Raw genomic sequence first — 20,979 nt, forward strand, 5'->3', positions numbered from 1 at the left:
TAAAGTCTACATTTTGAATACAATTTTTTCGGTATATACATGATTGTATTTGTTATATATCTTTTGCAACTTTCGACGACTAATGATACGCATTTACAAAACGATTGTATTATAATATCATACGATCCTCAATGAATATAAGTCGTCTTATTTGTTGGTGATAATTATTACCGGCAGTAGAAGAAGTTGTTTTTCTTCCTCAATTCTTGGCTCGTAGAAATCGAGTCAGAATGAATAGCCAGGAGCAACAAAAGGTAGGTCCAACTGGCTGGAAAAATATAATACGTGATCAAAATGGTAAACTGGCGAAAAGGCGTAAAAAATATATATAATCGTGATTTCCTAAATCTTACTGCGAATTCCCAATTAGAATCCCCAAAATCGCTTTATCATGCATTTTTATAGCAAAAAATAGTAAATAATTAGCAAATAATTTTCATATATATTTTTTTATGTTTTGGCTCAGATAGCTTAAGCTTTAGGTCTCTTAATTTTAATAGCAGGACGTTTGATATATTAATTTCGAAAAAAAGCTTTATTAATTACTGTTAATTAATGCCGATTATGCAATTGACATACTCGTACGCGATTAGTAATATGTGTCTTTTAATATCCTCGAAAGTTCAATTTTTATTAATTAAATATCATACATAAATATCGGCAATGTACTTCACGAGCAGTAATGTATTTTAAAACGCTCGAAAATTCGCTTCTGAGTTATTAGGAGAATATATTTCGCAAAGAAGGTATCGCTGCAATCGGCGGGAAGAGCGATACCTTCTTTGCGTAATATGTTCTCCTAATAACTCAGAAGCGAATTTTCGAGCATTTTCAGGTACAATTATTGCTCGTGAAATACATTGCCGATATTTATGTAAAATATTTTATTAATAAAAATTGAACTTTCGACGATATTACAAGACACATATTACTAATCGCATACGAGTATGTCAATTGCATAATGGGCATTAATTATCAGTAATTAATAAAGTTTCTTTTCTTGAAATTAATATATCAAACGTCCTGCTCTTAAGATTGTAAATTCAAAGCGACAAATAGATGAATTAAATGAGTCAACTGATGAATAGAATTACAGTAATTAAATAAAATAAAATTATATTATAAATATGTATTTATATATCATATATATGTATATATATATATATATATATATCTGATCTTTATTTCATTTAATTAAATCTATCGATATCTAAAAGTTTATTATTGTATTTGAAGAACAATATAATACTCTAAATTATTAAATTGTTGAAAGAAATTTTTTTTTTCATATAAAATAAATTTTAATTTGTAAAATGTAAAATGTAAAAATAGCGTTTAATAAAAGAAAAAGAATTACAAAAAATCAAGATATTATTGGCAAAATTAGAATATTGACAATATTTACTTAGTTATTTGATATTAAAAGTAAATTATTGCCAGTGTGGAGAAATGACAAATTATTTTTAGATGAAAGGGAATAAGCAAAATGTGTTAATAAATTTTGTGGACATAGCACGGATCGCAACCAAAACTGTGCACATTATGCGTTATCCATTGAGAACATTCGTGGACATTGGCTATGTAGTTCAACGTCCACGTTTTTATGTCCACAGAGGGCGTATCGTTTTCAGGGATTACGTAAAACCGGGCCGTGGCCCGTGGCATCTCTCAGGTTTCTGTCTGTCGTCTGTCGTGACGTGCAGTGTGCGATTCTTCCACATTGATTTGGTCCAAAAATTTCTTCACGTTTGTACAGGTTAGATTTAAAACTGATTAAGAAAAAATGACAGATCCAGCGTTAACAGAGGAGGAATTAACGCAAAAACACAAAAAGGAACGAAAGGAGTTGCAAGGTATTCGAATCAGAAATCATATTTTCGTACCATCTCCAGTCCAATCTTTTTTTTCTTCTTTGTCTAACTTATATAATTTTAGTAATTTTCCAATTTAACAAGACTAAAATTTTTTGTCAGAATTGCTTCAACATGCCCTTTCTAATTGTAGCACTGATACAAACTTTGAAGAAGTCCATTTGCAAAGGTGACAAGAAGAAAAAGAAAGAGGTTACAGAAGAGATAGGACGTTTAGAGGAAACCTTAGAAAAACGACAAGCGGAAGAATTGAATACATGGAGATTGTCACATGTTACTCTAAACGATCAACAGACAGAGCCTGCAAGCGAAGAAGTTAGTAAGGACAACAGTTTGGAACAGTCCACACATAGAATTTCCAAAGCACAGAAGAGAAGAGAAAAAAAGGCAATTGCGGAAAAGGAACGCAATCAGAGAATTATCGAACAGGAGGCACTTAACATCTATGGGAAAAGAAATGTTGAAATGGAGGCCATAAAGGAAATTCTTTCCAAACAAAACTTGATGATCTATGAAATCCCCAGCGATGGCCACTGGTAAAGATCTATTATTCCTGTTTAAATGTGTATAGTCTTGTCTAGTTTGTTGAAAAAGGCAAGAATGAAAAGACTGACAAAATATTGTATAATAATTTCATCATTTGATATTTGTTCATTCAGATACATAAAAGCCTGAATTTTTGTTTGTAGTTTATATAACGCTGTGGCACATCAACTCAAGATAAATGGGGAAACACCTCTGAGCTTAGATGATCTCAGAACAAAGACTGCTGATTATTTGAGGAAAAACATGAATGATTTTCTACCATTCCTCTCTAATCCAGACTCCGAGGATCTATTAACGCCCGAAGAGTACGAAAAGTACTGCAATGATGTAGCTGAAACAAGTGCTTGGGGTGGTGCTGTCGAGGTAATATAAACATATGCCATACATTTGTAAAGTATAGAATAAATATGAATTAATTGATTTCAATCAGTTATTTCATCTGCAAGTCAATATATTGATTAACACGTGTAACTTTTTTTCTGTAAAATAACATTTTGGTTTATTGCAGCTGCAAGTGTTGTCACATATATTGAAACGTCCAATCGAAGTCATACAAGCTACAGGAGCTCCATACATCATTGGAGACGAATACAGTAATGGTAAAAAGGTAACATTGACTTATCATCGTCATATGTACGAGTTAGGCGCTCATTATAACTCTGTTACAAAATGCGTTCAGGAAGAGGAAAGCTGATGAAAGTTTCTTCTAGATCTCTATACTTACGTTGTTTTACAACTGTTTTCAAGTTTATCAAATGATTGAATCACTTGTCTCGATTCACGAGTGTGTGCTTTTATCAGTCAATACATTAATTTATCCTGCAGGGGAAATAACTATAAATTTTTAAACAGTATAAAATATTTCTATCAATATATATTAAAAATACTAAAAATGCTGCCAGCAGAGAGAATATTCAATCTTCCGATGAGAATCATATTTTTAAACTTTACAATTATTGCGCAAGTGATTATTAGCCATTAATGTTTATAAGAGAAATTCTTCAAATGTGTATAGTGATTATTAAAGGATTATAACTGCGTTCTAAATTTCGTTAATATTGAAAATCTATAATATATGTAATATGAACTATAGATTTAGATTTCTAAATGTACATTGTATCAAATTTTATCATAAAGCAAAAATTGGAAAGTTATATTTATATTGATTTTATACTGAATCTCTGCTGAAAATATATTACCGTTCAGAATAATAAGATTTCATCTTAATAATCACATATACACATTTTAGGAATTTTTTTTCTATAGTCATTAGTTAAATGCAAGATACATATCAATGAATCATCAGTAAAATGTATTTCCTTGGTCATTTTAACCAGTTTCAAATTTTGATCTGCACATTTAAGCTAAATATGACTGCCAACTTCTAAATTCTATTGAAATATAGATAGTATTCTTTATAGATTCCATAAGGAATATATATTTAGATTTAATTATCTTGAAACTTTATGTATGGCAATTTTACGTTTTTTTTTTTGTGTTTATTACATTAAAATTTAGAATTCAGCAGTCCAGAATATAACTCTTATATCTTAGAACGATATACATATATATTCATATTTAATACTAATTAATAGTTACATGTATTAATCTCGCATGTGCCTCTTCTGTTAGAAGAGCTTTAACAGTTACATTTGGTATTAAATGTGCTACGAAAATTAGACAATGAAGTTTAAGATTGTTTAGATTCGACTGAATTATAACTAAAATATTTCAGAGTTTTGATGTGCGAAGCTGATTTAAAGTTCCTGTGTTATTAGCAATTAAATTTATATAAAGTATTTATATATTTTTCAAACGTGAATATCAGACAATATAAAAAACATGCTGCCAGCAGATATTATGCAAGTACTTATTAAGATTTGATGTTCTTCAGTTTTTTCCTTAAGGATTGATGAAGTATGTGTCACTCTTTTCTATTGCGCATACTGTTCGTGTTCATTGCAGTAGCTGTCACGAAATATCGAGCGGCTATCAAATCTGCACCTATATAGAAAACTTCCAGAATTGCGTTCAAAATTCGATTCGAAATAGTATGAAACAGTGTAAGCTGAAGTAAAGTAACATTTTGGCAAAGATTGGATACAAAAAGAATAAAAGTACTCTAATGTATTTTGGCTCGTAAAAGTTAAATATTTGAGCCCAAACTTTTGGAATAAATGGAGGCTTTTATAAACTCATACAATAAGCCTCTACCTACAATTTTAAGATACAGCAATATAAAAAATATTAGAATGTTTCTTACTTGGAAAATGTTTTTCTTTGTATTCCTCTTACAATTAATTTTCTAATTAACTTCTTACACATTTCTGGAAATGTAATTATACCAGATTCTTATTTATAATATAAAACGTTTTTTCAAATTATTTTAAGTTACGTTTAAAAATATGATATTAATAACGTTTTCTAAATAATTATATTGGTTTAGGTTTGAATTTATAAATCATTGATTGAAGCAACAATATACTGGATATTATAGTCTGGATAGATAATCTTAAAAATTTTGTTTATGTTATATAATAATACAAAAGTGATAGGAAAAGAAAAACGAGAGATACAATGGGTGAGTTAATTGTAATGTTAGAAGAAAATTATAATTGTAATGTTAGAAGAAAAGGAACATTCTAATTTATACAGAAATGTATAAAGTATAAACGCTGTTCTCTTATGTGTTCTTGCAATTTTGTAAATATACATATATTCGTTTGTAATGAATGTCTTGTAGTTGGATATCAAATAAATATAATACATAGAAAAAAAACACTGTTTATATGTTTTAAATATAGTTTAATTTAAAATAAAAAAAAAATATTATATATATTTATATTAAACATACTTTATTTTTCTGTGTATAAGAGATAGGTGATTATCTATTGAAAGAAAATAACTTTTACTTGTTGATAATAAATATTAAAATGTTATCCAAATTATTTTTCTTTATTCAAATCACTTTCTAAATTGTTATTTAAATTTTAATTTAATTATCTTTTATTTTATTTTTCCTCATTATCACTTGGTGCTTTGTCATTCTCGACAACCTCTTTATTTTTATTCGGATCATCTGGCTTCATTAGAGGAAAAAGCAATACTTCCTGTAAAGAAGAAATTATGTATTTTCTAGCGAAAAACAATATAATAGCCTCGTAATTTTCTCTCAAATAATTTCAATAATAAAATAGATAAACAGATAAATTAATTTTAAAATTTTGATTGTTTTCTTTTGCTTATTTTAAAAACTATAATATATATTTAATTGATCGTACTTACTTTAATATTATTCGAATCGGTGAGAAACATTGTTAATCGATCGAGACCCATCCCCCAACCTGCCGTTGGCGGCAAACCATATTCCAAAGCGGTACAGAAAGTCTCATCGATCACTTGGGCTTCTTCATCACCAGCCTCTTTATCCATTGCTTGTTGCTGGAACCTGTATATGCATTTAAAGTGTTTAAAATTTACGATATGATCTTAATCTCTTAAAAGATATTTTTGATACAAATTTTAATAAAAATTAATTTATTACCTTTCTCTTTGAATGAAAGGATCATTCAGTTCGGTGTACGCGTTGCAAATCTCTTTCTTTGCAATGAATAGCTCGAATCGTTCTGTGAGACCTTTCTCGACTCGATGCCATTTCGCTAAGGGAGACATCACTTGTGGATGATCAATAATGTATGTAGGATTAATGATATGATCTTCAATAAATTCTCCAACAAGCTATTAAAAAAAAAATTATATATATATATATATAGACTCTAATACTACCAAGTAAAAAGTTGAAAGATAAGTGAAAAAAGCTTTAAGCACTTCATTAACTTCATCAATTATTATTATATTCTTACTTTGTCTAATAACCTCGCTGACGTTCTGGGAGGAGGACACTCGATATTATATTGATCACAGAGATCGCTGAAAATCTTGTTTGCCTCTGGTGTGTTAAGTTGATCAGCTGCTGGCAATTTAACATTAAGAGTCTTCTCCAATTCTTGCATCATTGAGATACGTTTGAAGGGAGGTGTAAAGTCGATTTCAACTGGCTCACTATCCGGTCCATCAATATGATACTCTAGCTTATAAGTTCCATGTATGGCCTTCACCATACTCGACACCATGTTCTCCGTAATCGTCATGAGATCATTATAGTCCGCATACGCCATATAAAATTCGCAGGTGGTAAATTCGGGATTGTGGGTCAGGTCGATACCCTCATTCCTGAATTGCCTGCCAATCTCGTACACTCTGTCTAATCCGCCGATGACTAACATCTGTTAAACATTCACGATTTTGATCACTGTCTCACTTCTTATCTCGTCCTTTCTTTTTTTCTTTGAGTAAACTTATTATTTTTTTTTCAAGTTTAATTTAGAAAAGAAACGATTTATTTACCTTGAGATATAATTCCGGAGCGATTCTCATGTACAGATCCATGTTGAGTTCGTTATGATGAGTAATGAAGGGTTTAGCAGTCGCGCCTCCAGCGATCATGTTCATCATAGGAGTCTCAACTTCCAGGAAGCCCATCTCTTCCAGAAACTTACGCATGTAAGCGATTATTTGCGCGCGTATGTGAAAGATTCGTCGAACTTTGTCATTCAATATAAGGTCCAGGTACCGTTGTCGAAATCTCGTTTCCTGATAACATGTACAGAGTTTCAACGCATACAATTTTCATACAAATATATTTACATTATTTTTTACAATAGAACAACATTATTCCTTGGCCAAAATTATTTCTTACCCTGTCTTTCAGACCAAAGTGAAGATGCGGCAACATATGCAAACATGGACTCAAAAGAGAAATAGAAGACGGTATAATCGAAAATTCGCCCGTTTTACTCTTGGCGGGAGTGCCAACGATGCCTATGATGTCGCCTCTCTTAATTTTTGCTGTATCCCTCACAAACATGTCCTCAGTTCGATACATTCTTGCATTGGCCAGTACTTGCAATTTGACACCTTCTCCTCGGAGGTCATAAAAAATTAGTTTAGAGCCAGCCTCTCGAATAGAATGGACACGTCCAGCGATACTATGTATTTCTTCCTTTATCGATTCACCATTCTTAAGGCGCCCGTTAAACTTTTCAATGAACTCCGTGAGAGAGATCGATACATTAAATTTGTGTGGATAAGGTGGATCGGCAGTTTTGAGTAGACTGATGATATTCGACCGGAGCTTAAAGTATTCCTAAAAATAATAAAAATACAGTTGCAACAGAGAAGTCAACAAGCAGATTAATTGGACAAGTTAAATAAGCTAAAAATATATATATATAAATACAATAAAAGAATTACTTAGTTTTATATCAGTCTAATTAAAAATTTAAAATGTCAAAGCATAATAATAAAATGATAAGAAATAGAAACTGAATTGCTGACTTGTGTGATAAAAAATGCAATTGCTTGCTTATAAAATAAAGAGGTTTTTATTCTTCGCAAGTTATATTTGTAAGAAGAAAGAAAATTTCTCAAGAATAATGTTTGATTCACGATATAAATTTTCTATCTTGCAAAGCTCTTTGATATTTACATTTGGACTAATTTCTTCTTCTTTGAGCTCATTCTTAGAACTTTTTATTTGATTCTTATGGATAGCTGCTACAAGTGCCTTGGCCTCCTCCTTCTCAGCTTTCTCTTTGGCCTTCTGCTCAGCTTTGAGACGTCTTTTCAGTTCACTGAAATACAATCAGAATTGCTTCAGCATCTCTCTATCTTTCTCTCTCTCTCTCTCTCCTCGAGATTTGATGTTGCGTGTCATTCATTCACGATTCATTACGCACTTCGTGTAGAACCGACGTGGAGACGTCTGACGCAACATCGTCTCTCGGTTCGCAAACCACATTCGCGCTACAGGCTGCATGAGAACGACAGAGCGACTTCTGCCCAAGGTACCGTGCATGATCGTCGTTACGGGATTAGATATGTGATTACCCACGTGACGCGCCGCGTCAGAGCTCAGACCTCAGATTTGTCTTAAGAGATATCGCTATCTGCGAAAAAACATCGACGAACGAATACGGGGGTCCCACGTCAAACGAGCAACGTGGGAGAACCGCGTGGCGGACTGAGCCGCGTGTCCTTTACCAGGTTATGTTCGCGCGCGATGGAAACGGATCCTCGCGATCGACACTCGGGCGATCATATGCCGAGCTACGAATTGAGATTTAAGCGTTCAATAACGCACGCTGCTTTTTTTCACATACTCACTTTTTCGACAGCTTCTCCTCTACGTCTGCCATACTGAATTCGTATCCGTGAAAGAGAGCCGCAAGCACGTTGGTCAGACTGCGTGCAAACGCGAACTGCACGTGAAACGTAGTCGAGAGCTCTCCTCGATTGATGTGTATCAGAGGTGCGCTATGTCGTCGTCGTGTCGTTCTCGCGGGCGATTATAAAACGGAAATCTTTCCGCGGAGCGGAAATTTGCCGACGCTTCGGCAGGTCTTACGTAAACGAAGAGAGTATGGTGGACACGGATGAATGATTTTTGAATAAAGATTCGTTTCGAAACTGTAGTCATTAATTTTTCGAAAGTATTCATTAATTTTTCACGGGTGAAATGTCATTTATTTACATACGTTAGACGTTGGATCAAAGACATTGATAATCTTACGTCTAACTTGTAAGTACGTTCGAATATATCGGATTGAATAGATAATGTGACTTTTTACACTTTGTCGCGCGATTAAAACACGTGACGTTTGACATATGCAATCCTATTTTTCCGGTTTCGAACTTTAATTATTTAAATAAATTTTCTTTCAAATTCTCAGGATTTAAATTTGAAATTTTGAATTTTAAGATCGTTAAAATGGTTTTTTTGAGTTATGTATAATTTTATTTTTACTTTTGAATATTTGTATTTATTTATATTTAAGTTTTTTCATGACTTTTCCCTTTTTTTCAACGTAAATCCATATTTAGCTGGAAAAAACCTCGCTAAGCCCTATTATAAATAAATAAATCTCATCCAAATTATTGTTTTATTATCAAAAATGTATTTAGATCTGTATGTAAAATGTATGTAGATCTTTTATGTAATTTTGTTTCAAAAATATTAAAAATAAGTGTTTTATTGCACCAATGTTTGCATTGTTGGTGATAAACCTGTAATTTAGTAGAATAAAACATTATTTTGTTATTTCTCTCTCTTGAGACAGGTACATAAAAGATCTATACATTTTTGATAATAAAACAATTATATAGTTGAATGAATTAAAATATTCGTTCATCGTGTAATTTTCTTATACAGTCAAACGGTCGATAACATTAGGAATCTTCAATTATCTCCGGACAGTCACGAATATTTTCCTAAATCTTAATATTTTGATAATGATGAAATTCAAGACTCAATTTATCCAGACGATCAAAATTATGAAAAAAATATTCTCAAGGAAATCTTTTTTTTTTCTAAAAATAATTCTAATCTATTTATTAAAAATTATCTCTTTTCACACACTAAATCTTTTATAAACTATATAATTCACCAGAAAATATTCTGGTATAATAAACGTGTATATCATCTTTATCGAGATTAATATAAACGATTATCTTAATATTTTATAATTTATATAAATCCACTTTCTCTGTCATAAAATTCACTCAAATTAAACGGTTTCGTCTCTATCTTTGTATAGAGTTCTAAATATTACATGTGATAAATAATATCAATATGATATAACATCAATATGATATTTAAGATTCTAGTACAAAGCATGATGTATCTTCTTACATCATGGTACAAAGTAACAATTTCAATGATATCAGCATATTAATATGGCAAATAAAAAAAACTGACTGTGAAAAAATTCATTAACATAGATAAGAATGGTAGATAAGACAATTGATATGGATTACAGCAGAATCTTCTCGCTCTCTATCTGTGCTTAGTCTCGTCACCATTAGTGTGCATGAAACATTAAATTACTCTAAATCCTGACTGGAGATTTAAATCGCAAGATGTCGACCGACACGTATAACAAGGTCACGCATTGCATATTTGATATGGACGGTTTATTGCTCGGTAAGTAAATTCTGAAACAGAGCTATGAGAGATGACTTTTTCAATTCGACTGCAGGGTTTAGCTATTGCATTTTTTCTTTTGTTGTAGATACAGAATATCAGTATACCAAGGCCTTCAATCGTATCACCAATCGTTACGGCAAGGAATTCACGTGGGAGCATAAAGCACTTACAATGGGTTTTAAAACTAGAGATGTTGTCAGCTATGCAGTTAAAGAGTTAGAGCTGCCAATAACGGTCGAGGAATTCAACAAAGAGGTCACCGGGTTCTTCCGAGAGTTATTTCCACACACCAATCCCAGACCAGGTAGTACTCTATACTCTGGATTGATCTCACGATATACTATAATGTAATATATATTTTAAGCCATAATATGTACGATCTTATCCGAAATAATAGGTGCTGTACGGCTCTTAAAGCATCTAAAGGAGAAAAACGTTCCGATTGCATTAGCCACAAGCTCCAGTCGAGAAAATTACGAATTAAAAACCGGGCGTTGGCGTGATCTCTTTGAAGTTTTTGAGCACAGAGTGATCGGCGGTTCGGATCCTGAGGTTGTACGCGGAAAACCAGAACCCGATATATTTCTCACGGCTGTCAAACGTTTTCGCGACAATCCGGATCCTTCAAAGGTAATGTACTCTTTGGATAGTTGAACTCTCAAATGCTTCAACATGCAAGATATTATTTTGCGCGTGATTAAAATCTGTAGGGTTAATTGTTTGAATCTCTCTGTAAATCCTTGTTCAGTGTCTAGTCTTCGAGGATGCGCCAAACGGTGTGAAAGCGGCACTGAACGCCGGAATGCAGGTTGTCATGGTGCCGGATCCGATGCTTCCCAAACGTTTTACGACCGAAGCGACTTTGGTCCTCAACAGTCTCGAGGACTTTCAACCGGAGAAGTTTGGGCTACCGCCGTACGTGATGTAATATATATTTTCTCTTCTAGGTTTATTGCGCGCGCGTGTGTCTGTGTGACGCGGATTTACAAAGAAAATATATACACTATCTCGGAATATATAAAAATAAAGATAATTTAATGAGAAGCGTAATCTTTTCGACTTATTACTTGGTCGATGTGTTTTTCTTTCTTTTTTTTTTTAAATCTCTTTATCCGTGTCGTCGGACAGGTCGCCTAATTCATCAAAATCTTCCCGCGACCCGACACCGCCGAACAGTGTTGTATTGGAATTAGCGCCACTGAATATCCCTGTGATATTTACACACGAAAACTTGTTGCGTTTTAATTGTCTGTCGATCGCCTCTTTCAGCGTGTTGTACGCGGCAATCATGTCTCGCGAACACTGGGACAACAAATCTGAAAAATCAGATTGAGATTCACATTATTCTATAATCGAGTTTTTTTGACTATTCTAATATAACATGTAACAAAAAAAAGATCATTACGTTTGTAAGCCGGTTGGCTAATGTCAAACATCTTGTGGTAATAGTATAATTGATTGTAGAGATCTGTTCCGGAATACTAGAAAAGTACAAGTGCATTATGAGCGAAAATTATAGTAAAAATTTCATGTAATTTATTCGATTAAACTTACTACTCTGCTCATGGTAACGTCTTTGCACGCTGGACAATCCGGGAACTTTCTTACAAAATCTAACGGCAGTCTTCTTGTTCGATTGGTACAAAGCGGATTCTCACACTCCAACCAACCACTATAGTATTTACTGATCGCTTTCCTCATAGCAAGTTGAACCACATTCTGTATCACGTTTGCGTATTTCCAGGGTGGTAACTTACAATCCTGATTGGGGCACATACTGAGCGACAATTGTCGACCGGAATGCTATGCAAAAATTAGCAAACATATAAATATATTCTCAATATAAATGTGAAAGTTATAAATGTATTATGCTAGTTTTTCATTGAGAAAAAAATTATTTGATATAATTTTGAAACTTTATCGAAAGAAAACAAGCACTTACAAATTCTGTTACAGTATCTTTAATCACTATATCCGTATTGCATCGTTCATTTTTACATTTAAATGTCAAAGGGAGACAATTGTTGAATCTATCGTCATTGATAGCTAGTGGTAAGTTCAGGGTTGCTTCGCAAGCTAATGTTTTTGGTTTGTAAACGAATTGCAAACCTGGAAGGCAATTGACATAAAATATATATCATTTTTCTTAAGATTTATCTCATTTCTTTAAAACTCACGATATAAATTCAAAGTTACCTAAATTATTGGCCAGGAAGACGTCATCGATGCCCTCGATCGGTTCACAGATTCGTAATATCACGGGGAATATTTGACTCAATAAATAATAATTGACGTCCACCTTTAATTTCTCGTTATTTTTCACTTCGTCGATGTGATACGCTCGTTCCGTCGCGCTCGCCTCAGTCCCATCCTAATGCGAAACAATAATAAATAATAAATAATTTTTTTTCAGATATATCTGTTCATAGTTTTTCAAATTTCTAACTCATCGGGAAAATTCACAAATTAAAATTGCAAATTTGATAAGAACCTCGCATATAACATATGGTAGTGTATCGCCGGCTTTCCACATCCGACCGCCCGCTTTATTTAATCTCAGTGCTACCATCACGTGAGACAATTGCTTTTTATCTGGATACGCGTCTGGATTTTTTGACAGTTGTTTGGTGATGACAAATGCCGATAATGGCGTTGTTCCCTCTCTCACACCTTTCGCAACGTTCTGCAGAATCTGAACGACTTGCTCCAGACGTGTTTCGCTCGCCTGATCGCAAAGAAGTATATCTAAAACTTTTCTAAGAGAGAGAAAAGGAATAATATCATATTTAGTATAATATGTGGGAGTAAAATTAATTTCTGAAAATACTATATTTATTTACTTTCCAGTATCGCAGGCCAATGGACACCAATCTCTTCTTACGATATCCAGACCCTTATGTTCCTGCGTTAATTGTATTTGACCATTTGGCAATTTCGCCATCGTAACAGCAGCATATTTCTTCTTTTGTAAAAGCAAAAGGTATCGGAATACTCCGTCTATGTCTAATTCGACTTTTTTATATCGGTTGTTGACTTCTTTCATAATCTAAAAAATATTTAGTCCCGTATATAACATTTAATCTTGTAATATTATAAAATAATGATAAATTAATGTTCACAAAATTTCCCATACTTTTCTGCCAATCGAGAAAACATCATCATATTCCAAAATGTTAGTATTTATCATCAAGGAATCGGTGTCGCCGTAAATCACCTCGTACTGCAATTTTTCAACCAAGTGTTTCGTATCCTCCAGAATCTGTCGGCCCTTAGCTGAGAAAAAAAAATATATATTTATATATTATACAATGTGACTTCTAATTGTGATTTTAAATATTATTTACTTCACAACTTACCAGTTACCAGAGCAGCAAGACCCTTGGCATAGAATCGACAATGTGTCGCTCCCAGACATCCATACATGGAATTGGCCGTAAGTTTCAATGCCATCTGCCTGATATGATAATCCATTTTTTGTTCCGGCGAAAGATTTGGCGTTTTCATCAATTGCTTGATCTGTTGCCTGCTCTTGACCAATTTGTGAATCTCGGTTGGAATCACACCGGCTTCTAAATTCGACTCGGGAATACTCAATTGCTGCGAATCATGCGAATCGTATGTTCATCCAAAATACTTTGACATCTATCCTTGACATCTATCGACATTCGCAAAAAATTACCTCGATATCGGCATACGCCGCACCCGGGACAGTGGTGAAGCATAAATTATACTCCTGTATAATACTCGGATACAGGGAATTAAAGTCCATCAGCAGCACCAACTTGTCGTAGAAACCTTTCTTTGGATCAAGCACCAGGCCTCCGGTATACGCCGCAGCTTTTCTACGCGGACCATCTAATACATAATCTAGCATTAGTTATACATAATTATATATATAACGATATACAAAAATACATTGACATCTCTCACCATCATTCCGTCCCTTTTTTTCAATTTTCTTGTCCGGAGTTATGTAATCCTTCAAATGAAAAGCATGCAACAACAAATATTCGTTTCTTTCTGCTCTTCCACCCAACAATGTCCTCGATAAAATATTACCTACGTTCGAGGATTAATTGTAATTACATTATACGACTAAAATGTTACATTTAAAATGTTAATTGAAAGGAAGATATTAAAGCGACTAGTACCAGCTAAACAGGTGATTTGAAGTGCGAGCGGTATAACGTTGAGATCCATTACTATGCTTATAATGAATTTCGTTTCTTTTAACGTCGCTTGCATTAAATTCAAGACTTTGTCCACTGTATTGTAGAATAATGGAGTCTCTGCCGGTGTAATCTCTTTACATTCATGTTCTTTCGTCTTTAATACCTATCACAAATATTTGTCAGACTTATGTGAGTATCGTATTATAACTGAAGAAACAGTATGGTACTAACGTATCATAAAACTTACTGCACTGCAAAGCGATTGTAAATCATAACTTCTGACTTTCAAATTCAATTCTTTTGCCGAGATTTGTATATCGCAAATTGGACGACCGACAAATGCTTGATTGAGGATTATTTTTCCCTATAGAGATATTATTTGAATTAGCTTCCTTTACTACATATTTGTCATGTAATATTAATTTATATTTTAATATTAATTTCAGCTAAAAAAAGTATATATATTTACTTTAAGTAGGGGAGGAATTGTCGATTTCAATCTTCCCATTCTGTTCCAATTTGATACTTTTAATGCAAACATTCTCTGCATCAAGACGTCAAATTGAAATGCGCAGTCATAGCCTATTATTAAATCCGGATCTATTTTCTGCATTAAAGTTAATAGTTCCTCAAGTAATTCACTTTCGGTTTCGCATTTTATGACTTCGGTATTTGCGACCTTCAAGAAGGTGTCTCGGATTTGTCGTGGCCACGGAGTCTCTCGCGGATGTGTGATAACTATAAAGAATTACAAATCAATCACAAGAGTTTCATTAATATCTTGATAAAAAAATCGAGAAATATTCTATAATTTAAAGATTAATGAAAAGAGAGAATCTTATCTTTAAATTATACTCAAAGTATTTTTTACTATTTGTTTTTTTAATTACAAAATAATATTTTCAAATGTCAATGATCATTATTTATGATAATTGAAACAAAGATCAGTAAATGGTATAATCTAAAAGTAAACATACAACAAAATTGACGATCATATGGAGGTTTCGGTGGTTCCTTGTCGATATTATACTTGTGATGAATCAATACAACAACCATCACCACTTCGTTTTGCAGGTTTGCATTCAAGGACATCCTCACATTCAGCGTCGCTATTACCATTGGTGGCTTGGCTTTCTCTTGAGAACACAGCGATATATTGTCCATGTCTGAGGTAACCACCTGTTGCATCATATAATAGAAATTGTATTAGAAAATTCATTTTCTTTTACTATATCATAACAAATGTACATTTACTTACTATTTGTGGACACCAGGCGAATCGTCCCGCGGTGGGCGATGTATTCTTAACGTCTAACCAACAGGGTCCTTTAATTTTTCGTTCTATAAGTAGCAGTTCTAATGCATTTACTGTTGTGCCGAAGACACGTTCTATTGCTGGACCCGAGTAATTAGAATCGATCGCTGAATAGCGCGCATTATATCTAACTTCCAAGTAGTCTGAAGTTTTTGGTGTACCCTCCTTCTCAAAAGAATAATGTTTCTTTGTCTCTTTGCAATTAAATTCCATTATATGCATCTTATTGGCATACTCATCAAATTCCTTATACACATCCTCCATGGTAGTTAATTGTGATTCGTTGTTTTTTATCTGTAATTTAGGTCGATAAAAAGATTAGCATATTTGAATCAAATAGTAAAAGTTAATGAAAAATTATATACATACATATTTTCTAGGTAAGAGATATATTCTTCTTGGTATACATCGCACCATGACGCAACACGAACAATACACATCGTATTTCGGTACGTAGGTCTTGCCAAAGAGATATACAGTTCCAGGATTTTTGTATGGATTTTCATACGCATCCAAATAATAGAACCTAAACACTTCTTCCTCATCTTTTATCTTAACCAGCTGTGGTGGCATTTCCGTCAGATCAATAGCGTTACCGATTTTCATATTTTTGACGGAAGTTTTACATATAGACGTCTGTATCTCTGTTTCATTCTTTTGAGGTATAACATTTTTATTTGTTGGTAATGAAAAATCAATATCCATGCTTCCATCATCAAAGTCTATAGTAGACAGCTGAAATGTATTTTACATAAAAAATTTGCTATAGAAAGCTAGCAAAAGATAGGATGATGAAAAAAGTAGAACTCACATCCATCACGGCGGATTCCACATCTTCAATTATCTGACTTGCACTTTGTGTAACATTAGATTCCGCTGATTTTGTTATATTTTGTTCTTCTGGCTTTGAATCCTTTCCTACTTTCAAACAATTACTTAATTCTGTTGATTTATTCACATTCTTTTTTTGTGGCGCATCAAATATCACAGTGTCATCTATATCCTCAATTATTTGACTTGCACTTTGTGCAATATTATTGGATTCCACTGATTTCATCATATTTTGTTCTTTTGGCTTTTCAGATATTCTCTTATCATCTATTTCTTGGTTTGTGGATAAAAACTGATAATTTTGTCTGCAATCAATTACCATTCAAAGTTAAAACTTCTGTAAATAATAATATTTAATAGTATATATACAATATAAATCTATCAACTTACATAATGTCAGAGTGAACTGTATGACAAAATTTATTTTTACTGTAGGTTTTATTTGTTGCTGGTTTAGGACTATTTGTTGTCTTCTTACTTGCAGAGATTTCATTAAGCAACTCTCCCAAAATATCATCATCTTTAGTTACTATATTGGTGTCTTTCTTAGAAGGCATATTTCTAATCATATTTTGAATATCCCCTCTTTTCCCATGTTCTTCCTTTCTTTTCTTTCTAGGACCAGCCATATTATGTCTCTGTTTTTTTGCTTCTTGAATGCTTTCTTCATCCAGATCATCATCAAAAATCTCTCTTCCATCTTCGATATATCCACTTTCTCCTATAATTTATACTTCAAATTAAATTCAATACATGTAAACTTTAATTCTTATAAAAAATTCTATAACAGTTTAAATTTCTCCTTCCAAAATATTTAGCAAATAAATTGCTGTTTAATATAACCTGTGTTACTTGTGAAATATTTTATATCTTTTTCTATAAAATAAAGAAAAACTTTTATACCATCATCAACTATCCAATCATCCCGCTGACGTTTCAGAACAGTATTGCTATATTCTTTCTCATCCACTTCGTCATATATGTTTTCTAGCTCTTCAATCTCATACTTGCGTTTTCCACTTCGACTCTCCTTCAATCTCTCCAAAGCTGAGAGTCTGCCAGTCTTATCAATCTTCTGACGTCTGGCCCTGCCAGACACAGATGCTAAAACATTTTTTAGACAAATAAAAATTTGCAAAGCTATTTATAAGTAACAAAATAATAATAATACAACATAATACTTGCAACTTATCTTATATTTATTAATTATATAATTATTTATTTTATGATTAACTTTTTATTAACACTCATAAAATCAAAATGTTTATTGAATCATTAGTTATGGGAATATTAAATGTAAACAAACGATAGGAAGAAAATGCATTAGTGTTTACAAATATACATCTGCTGTAGATATAAGGTTACAAAATTGTACCATGATTTTGCGTAATAATTGGCAAAATTACTTACGCTGCGAGTCGTCCATTATTATTGCTGTAAATCCATGCAAATCACGTTTATCAATAGAAACATGCAAATGCTATTTCGCGTTACAATAATTTGGTGAGTGGTTTTGGCGGGAGATAAATCTCGCTATGGATCAGCCGCGATATTTCGCGATTCGAGATGACTTGATGGATTTGTTCGTATAAAGCCCGTATTAGACTACGCAGAGAAAAACTGAAATTTGACCAATCAGAGCAAAGAAATTTTAGCTCCTTTTGTTCCGATTAGTCACCTAACCGGTAACGATTGACCAATCAGAAGAAAAGGAACAATGATTTCTTTATTCTGATTGGTCAATTAAACGCCAATTTTTACTCCACTAGTAGAATTTCTGAACGCGCCTGATTTTGATTTGTGACGTTTGTGACCATGTGACATGTGACATGTGATTTGAAAGTTCGCGGAATTGCTTCGCCAGCGCGATATATCATGTTTGTTTTCGCTTTGACGATGAGAGAAAAAAAGAGATAGAACATTTCATCGGAATGCTACGAAATGGACAGCAAAGCCTGCCCGAGGTATTTTTACTTTGTCAGAAGCCTCTCTAAAATTATCGTTGAACAACAATAACATTATCCAAGCGTTAAAAAGGAAAAGAAAAAATGCGGAAAAAAAAAACTGATCGTCTTCAAAACTTCATATATTACTCGTATAGATTATACGTGTTTGTACATAATTCTTTGAGTTTCCCCCTCATGCATTAAGCTATATCTTATTAATTAATTGCTTTAATTGATTTACTTATTATTTACAGAAATTATTTCACCAACTTTGCGTATCGACCGAAACGTCGTACACCACTCGAATCATACATGCGACGTTTATCTTTACAATATGTTTATCCTGATAAAACTGTACTTAATAAGCAAATTCTGGCTAAGGTATATATTCATAATATTATAAGATTAGACTATATTTGATTATTAATATATTGATATATCTGATTCCTTATATTGATTGCGACATTAGGATTTTATATAACTATCTTGAGTCTGTTTATAAAATAGATAATACATTGTCATTTTTCAGATCTATACTGTATCAGTACTATATATATCTCAACATCAAAGATCTATAAAATTAATAACTTTTGGAAAAACAAAATTGAACAAAATTCCTCAGTCATCTAAGTTGAAACAAGAGAAAAAAAGATTCTTTTGTTCAATGATATCTCTTATTGTTGGTATATTAGCAGTAATTATCATTTGTACTATAATTAAAGGAGTAATTTTCCATGTAATGGAAAAAAATACTACACAACTCATAAACAATCATACTTCATTTAAATTTGTTAAGAATATTAAAGTGGTTTATTATAATCAAGAGTCAGATATTTGGGATTCTCTAGACATAACACTAACATACTCAAGCAGTAAGACCTTAAATGTTGAGAATCCCATATGCTTGAATCCAGAAAATTTTGGAGAAGCTGCCAGTGAAATCATCGACATATCGAAAGAATGGTGTCCAGCAAAAAAGGTTGTGGTGAATATACATGTACATTTCAAATATAAATTCTACATATGTCGTCTAACTTATGAATAAATAAATATTTGTTTCAGATAATTGGCAATATTTTGAATATTAATACGAAAGCAGTAATGGCATTACATAATTTGTGTAATAGAATAAATCCTTTAGATGAGACTATTTATATTCTTACTCTGCAGATTGATAATTATCAATTGTCACAGAAGAAGCTAACTTATATCCAGAGACAAATTTACCATAAATTGTTAAATAGCATTGATCAGGATACTGTAATAGCATTCATAATGTACATTAGAGTGGATGATTATACTAGTACAATTTGAGCCAGAATTAAGATATTGTTATGTAATCTATTCGAGTTTGCAAAAATGCAGAATGTTTTCCAATGATATATGGTATGTGATACATTAAAGATAAGTATTTTTTATTTAAAATGTTCTGAAATATCTGCCTTTAAGGTTTCAGAACTATTATTACAGTTATGATAGATTATGTTAAAACTGAGAAGTTATACAAATGTTTTTCTCGCATTATAAATAATTTTTATAATAGAAGAAAAACATTTGTAGCTTTGTAAATTTTTATAATAGAAGAATTCATAACTTTGTAATAGTAGATATGTCTTCATTCATGTAAAGGATGCACTTATATTTATTCTGATCATTTATTTTGCCCAAGAATTGATTATGATTTTTTTTTTCTTTTATATAGTATCATAATTGTAAAAATTACTAAAATAATATATCAAATTACAGCAAATACAATATAAATAGTTCGAAATTAAATTTTCTTTTGCATCAATATTATTTACTGCAGCAATATTATTTACCTGATGATTAGGGCAATCATAGTCAAATTTCTAGTTGTGAATTAGAAGAATATAAAATCTATATTTCATTTTCTTATTTTGTTTATTATTGTTTGTATATATTTGTTGTTATTTTATTTGCCAATAATATATTACATGAAATTAATTTTATTTTTAGTGATTTTCTAATTGCAATTCTATATATTTTTGAAAAATATAAGACATTGTTACTATATGTGTTCAACAATTATGTCTATATTTATTATGATGTGTAAAAAAATAAATTTGATTTTTGCATATTTATTAATCAATAATTTATTAATCAATGATTAAATAATATTAATTATCTTGTAATCAATTAATCGTCAATTTAAAAATGTTTCAGAGAATTATATTATCAATATGTAAATTAGGACTATAACTTTTTATATAAACAAAGAAAATATATATACAAA

At 32.0% G+C, this 20,979-nt stretch overlaps 5 protein-coding genes across 8 annotated transcripts; 3 read left to right on the top strand and 2 right to left on the bottom strand.

The window, feature by feature from the left end:
* The first annotated feature begins 1,641 nt into the window (after positions 1-1,641).
* LOC140674960 (deubiquitinase OTUD6B) lies at positions 1,642-4,101 on the top strand. Its single transcript, XM_072908904.1, has 4 exons — positions 1,642-1,853; positions 2,005-2,407; positions 2,561-2,780; positions 2,926-4,101. Exons 1-4 carry the CDS (start codon positions 1,784-1,786, stop codon positions 3,109-3,111), a joined length of 879 nt encoding a protein of 292 aa, XP_072765005.1. The 5' UTR covers positions 1,642-1,783; the 3' UTR covers positions 3,112-4,101.
* A 1,261-nt stretch (positions 4,102-5,362) lies between these two features.
* Lysrs (Lysyl-tRNA synthetase) lies at positions 5,363-8,879 on the bottom strand. 2 transcript variants are annotated; one of them, XM_072908899.1, is made up of 8 exons: positions 8,216-8,516; positions 7,966-8,110; positions 7,177-7,623; positions 6,825-7,070; positions 6,281-6,703; positions 5,962-6,155; positions 5,703-5,865; positions 5,363-5,527 (listed from the first exon to the last, which is right to left on the bottom strand). In XM_072908899.1, exons 1-8 carry the CDS (start codon positions 8,332-8,334, stop codon positions 5,429-5,431), a joined length of 1,836 nt encoding a protein of 611 aa, XP_072765000.1. In that variant the 5' UTR covers positions 8,335-8,516; the 3' UTR covers positions 5,363-5,428. The 2 variants fall into 2 exon arrangements, with proteins under 2 accessions (XP_072765000.1, XP_072765001.1); XM_072908900.1 differs by lacking the exon at positions 8,216-8,516 and adding an exon at positions 8,643-8,879 and having other exon boundaries at positions 5,383-5,527.
* Positions 8,242-15,371, top strand: LOC140674962 (pseudouridine-5'-phosphatase). The gene is made up of 5 exons (XM_072908905.1): positions 8,242-8,323; positions 10,295-10,458; positions 10,547-10,765; positions 10,859-11,091; positions 11,210-15,371. Exons 2-5 carry the CDS (start codon positions 10,395-10,397, stop codon positions 11,387-11,389), a joined length of 696 nt encoding a protein of 231 aa, XP_072765006.1. The 5' UTR covers positions 8,242-8,323; positions 10,295-10,394; the 3' UTR covers positions 11,390-15,371.
* LOC140674957 (DNA polymerase alpha catalytic subunit-like) lies at positions 11,476-18,358 on the bottom strand. Its single transcript, XM_072908898.1, has 21 exons — positions 18,190-18,358; positions 17,683-17,883; positions 17,170-17,500; positions 16,760-17,084; positions 16,318-16,683; positions 15,892-16,242; positions 15,611-15,812; positions 15,103-15,371; positions 14,881-14,997; positions 14,613-14,796; positions 14,392-14,520; positions 14,141-14,316; positions 13,818-14,058; positions 13,595-13,734; positions 13,302-13,507; positions 12,953-13,217; positions 12,658-12,832; positions 12,404-12,570; positions 12,016-12,264; positions 11,867-11,942; positions 11,476-11,777 (listed from the first exon to the last, which is right to left on the bottom strand). Exons 1-21 carry the CDS (start codon positions 18,203-18,205, stop codon positions 11,560-11,562), a joined length of 4,404 nt encoding a protein of 1,467 aa, XP_072764999.1. The 5' UTR covers positions 18,206-18,358; the 3' UTR covers positions 11,476-11,559.
* A 232-nt stretch (positions 18,359-18,590) lies between these two features.
* LOC140674959 (uncharacterized) lies at positions 18,591-20,485 on the top strand. Of its 3 annotated transcripts, none has more exons than XM_072908903.1 (4): positions 18,591-18,743; positions 18,980-19,106; positions 19,255-19,710; positions 19,788-20,477. In XM_072908903.1, exons 1-4 carry the CDS (start codon positions 18,721-18,723, stop codon positions 20,037-20,039), a joined length of 858 nt encoding a protein of 285 aa, XP_072765004.1. In that variant the 5' UTR covers positions 18,591-18,720; the 3' UTR covers positions 20,040-20,477. The 3 variants fall into 3 exon arrangements, with proteins under 3 accessions (XP_072765004.1, XP_072765002.1, XP_072765003.1); XM_072908901.1 differs by lacking the exon at positions 18,591-18,743 and adding an exon at positions 18,750-18,889 and having other exon boundaries at positions 19,788-20,485; XM_072908902.1 differs by lacking the exon at positions 18,591-18,743 and adding an exon at positions 18,751-18,889 and having other exon boundaries at positions 19,255-19,704; positions 19,788-20,481.
* Positions 20,486-20,979: the final 494 nt, after the last annotated feature.

Source organism: Anoplolepis gracilipes, chromosome 17, assembly GCF_047496725.1.
Source record: "Anoplolepis gracilipes chromosome 17, ASM4749672v1, whole genome shotgun sequence".
NCBI classification, from domain to species: domain Eukaryota; kingdom Metazoa; phylum Arthropoda; class Insecta; order Hymenoptera; family Formicidae; genus Anoplolepis; species Anoplolepis gracilipes.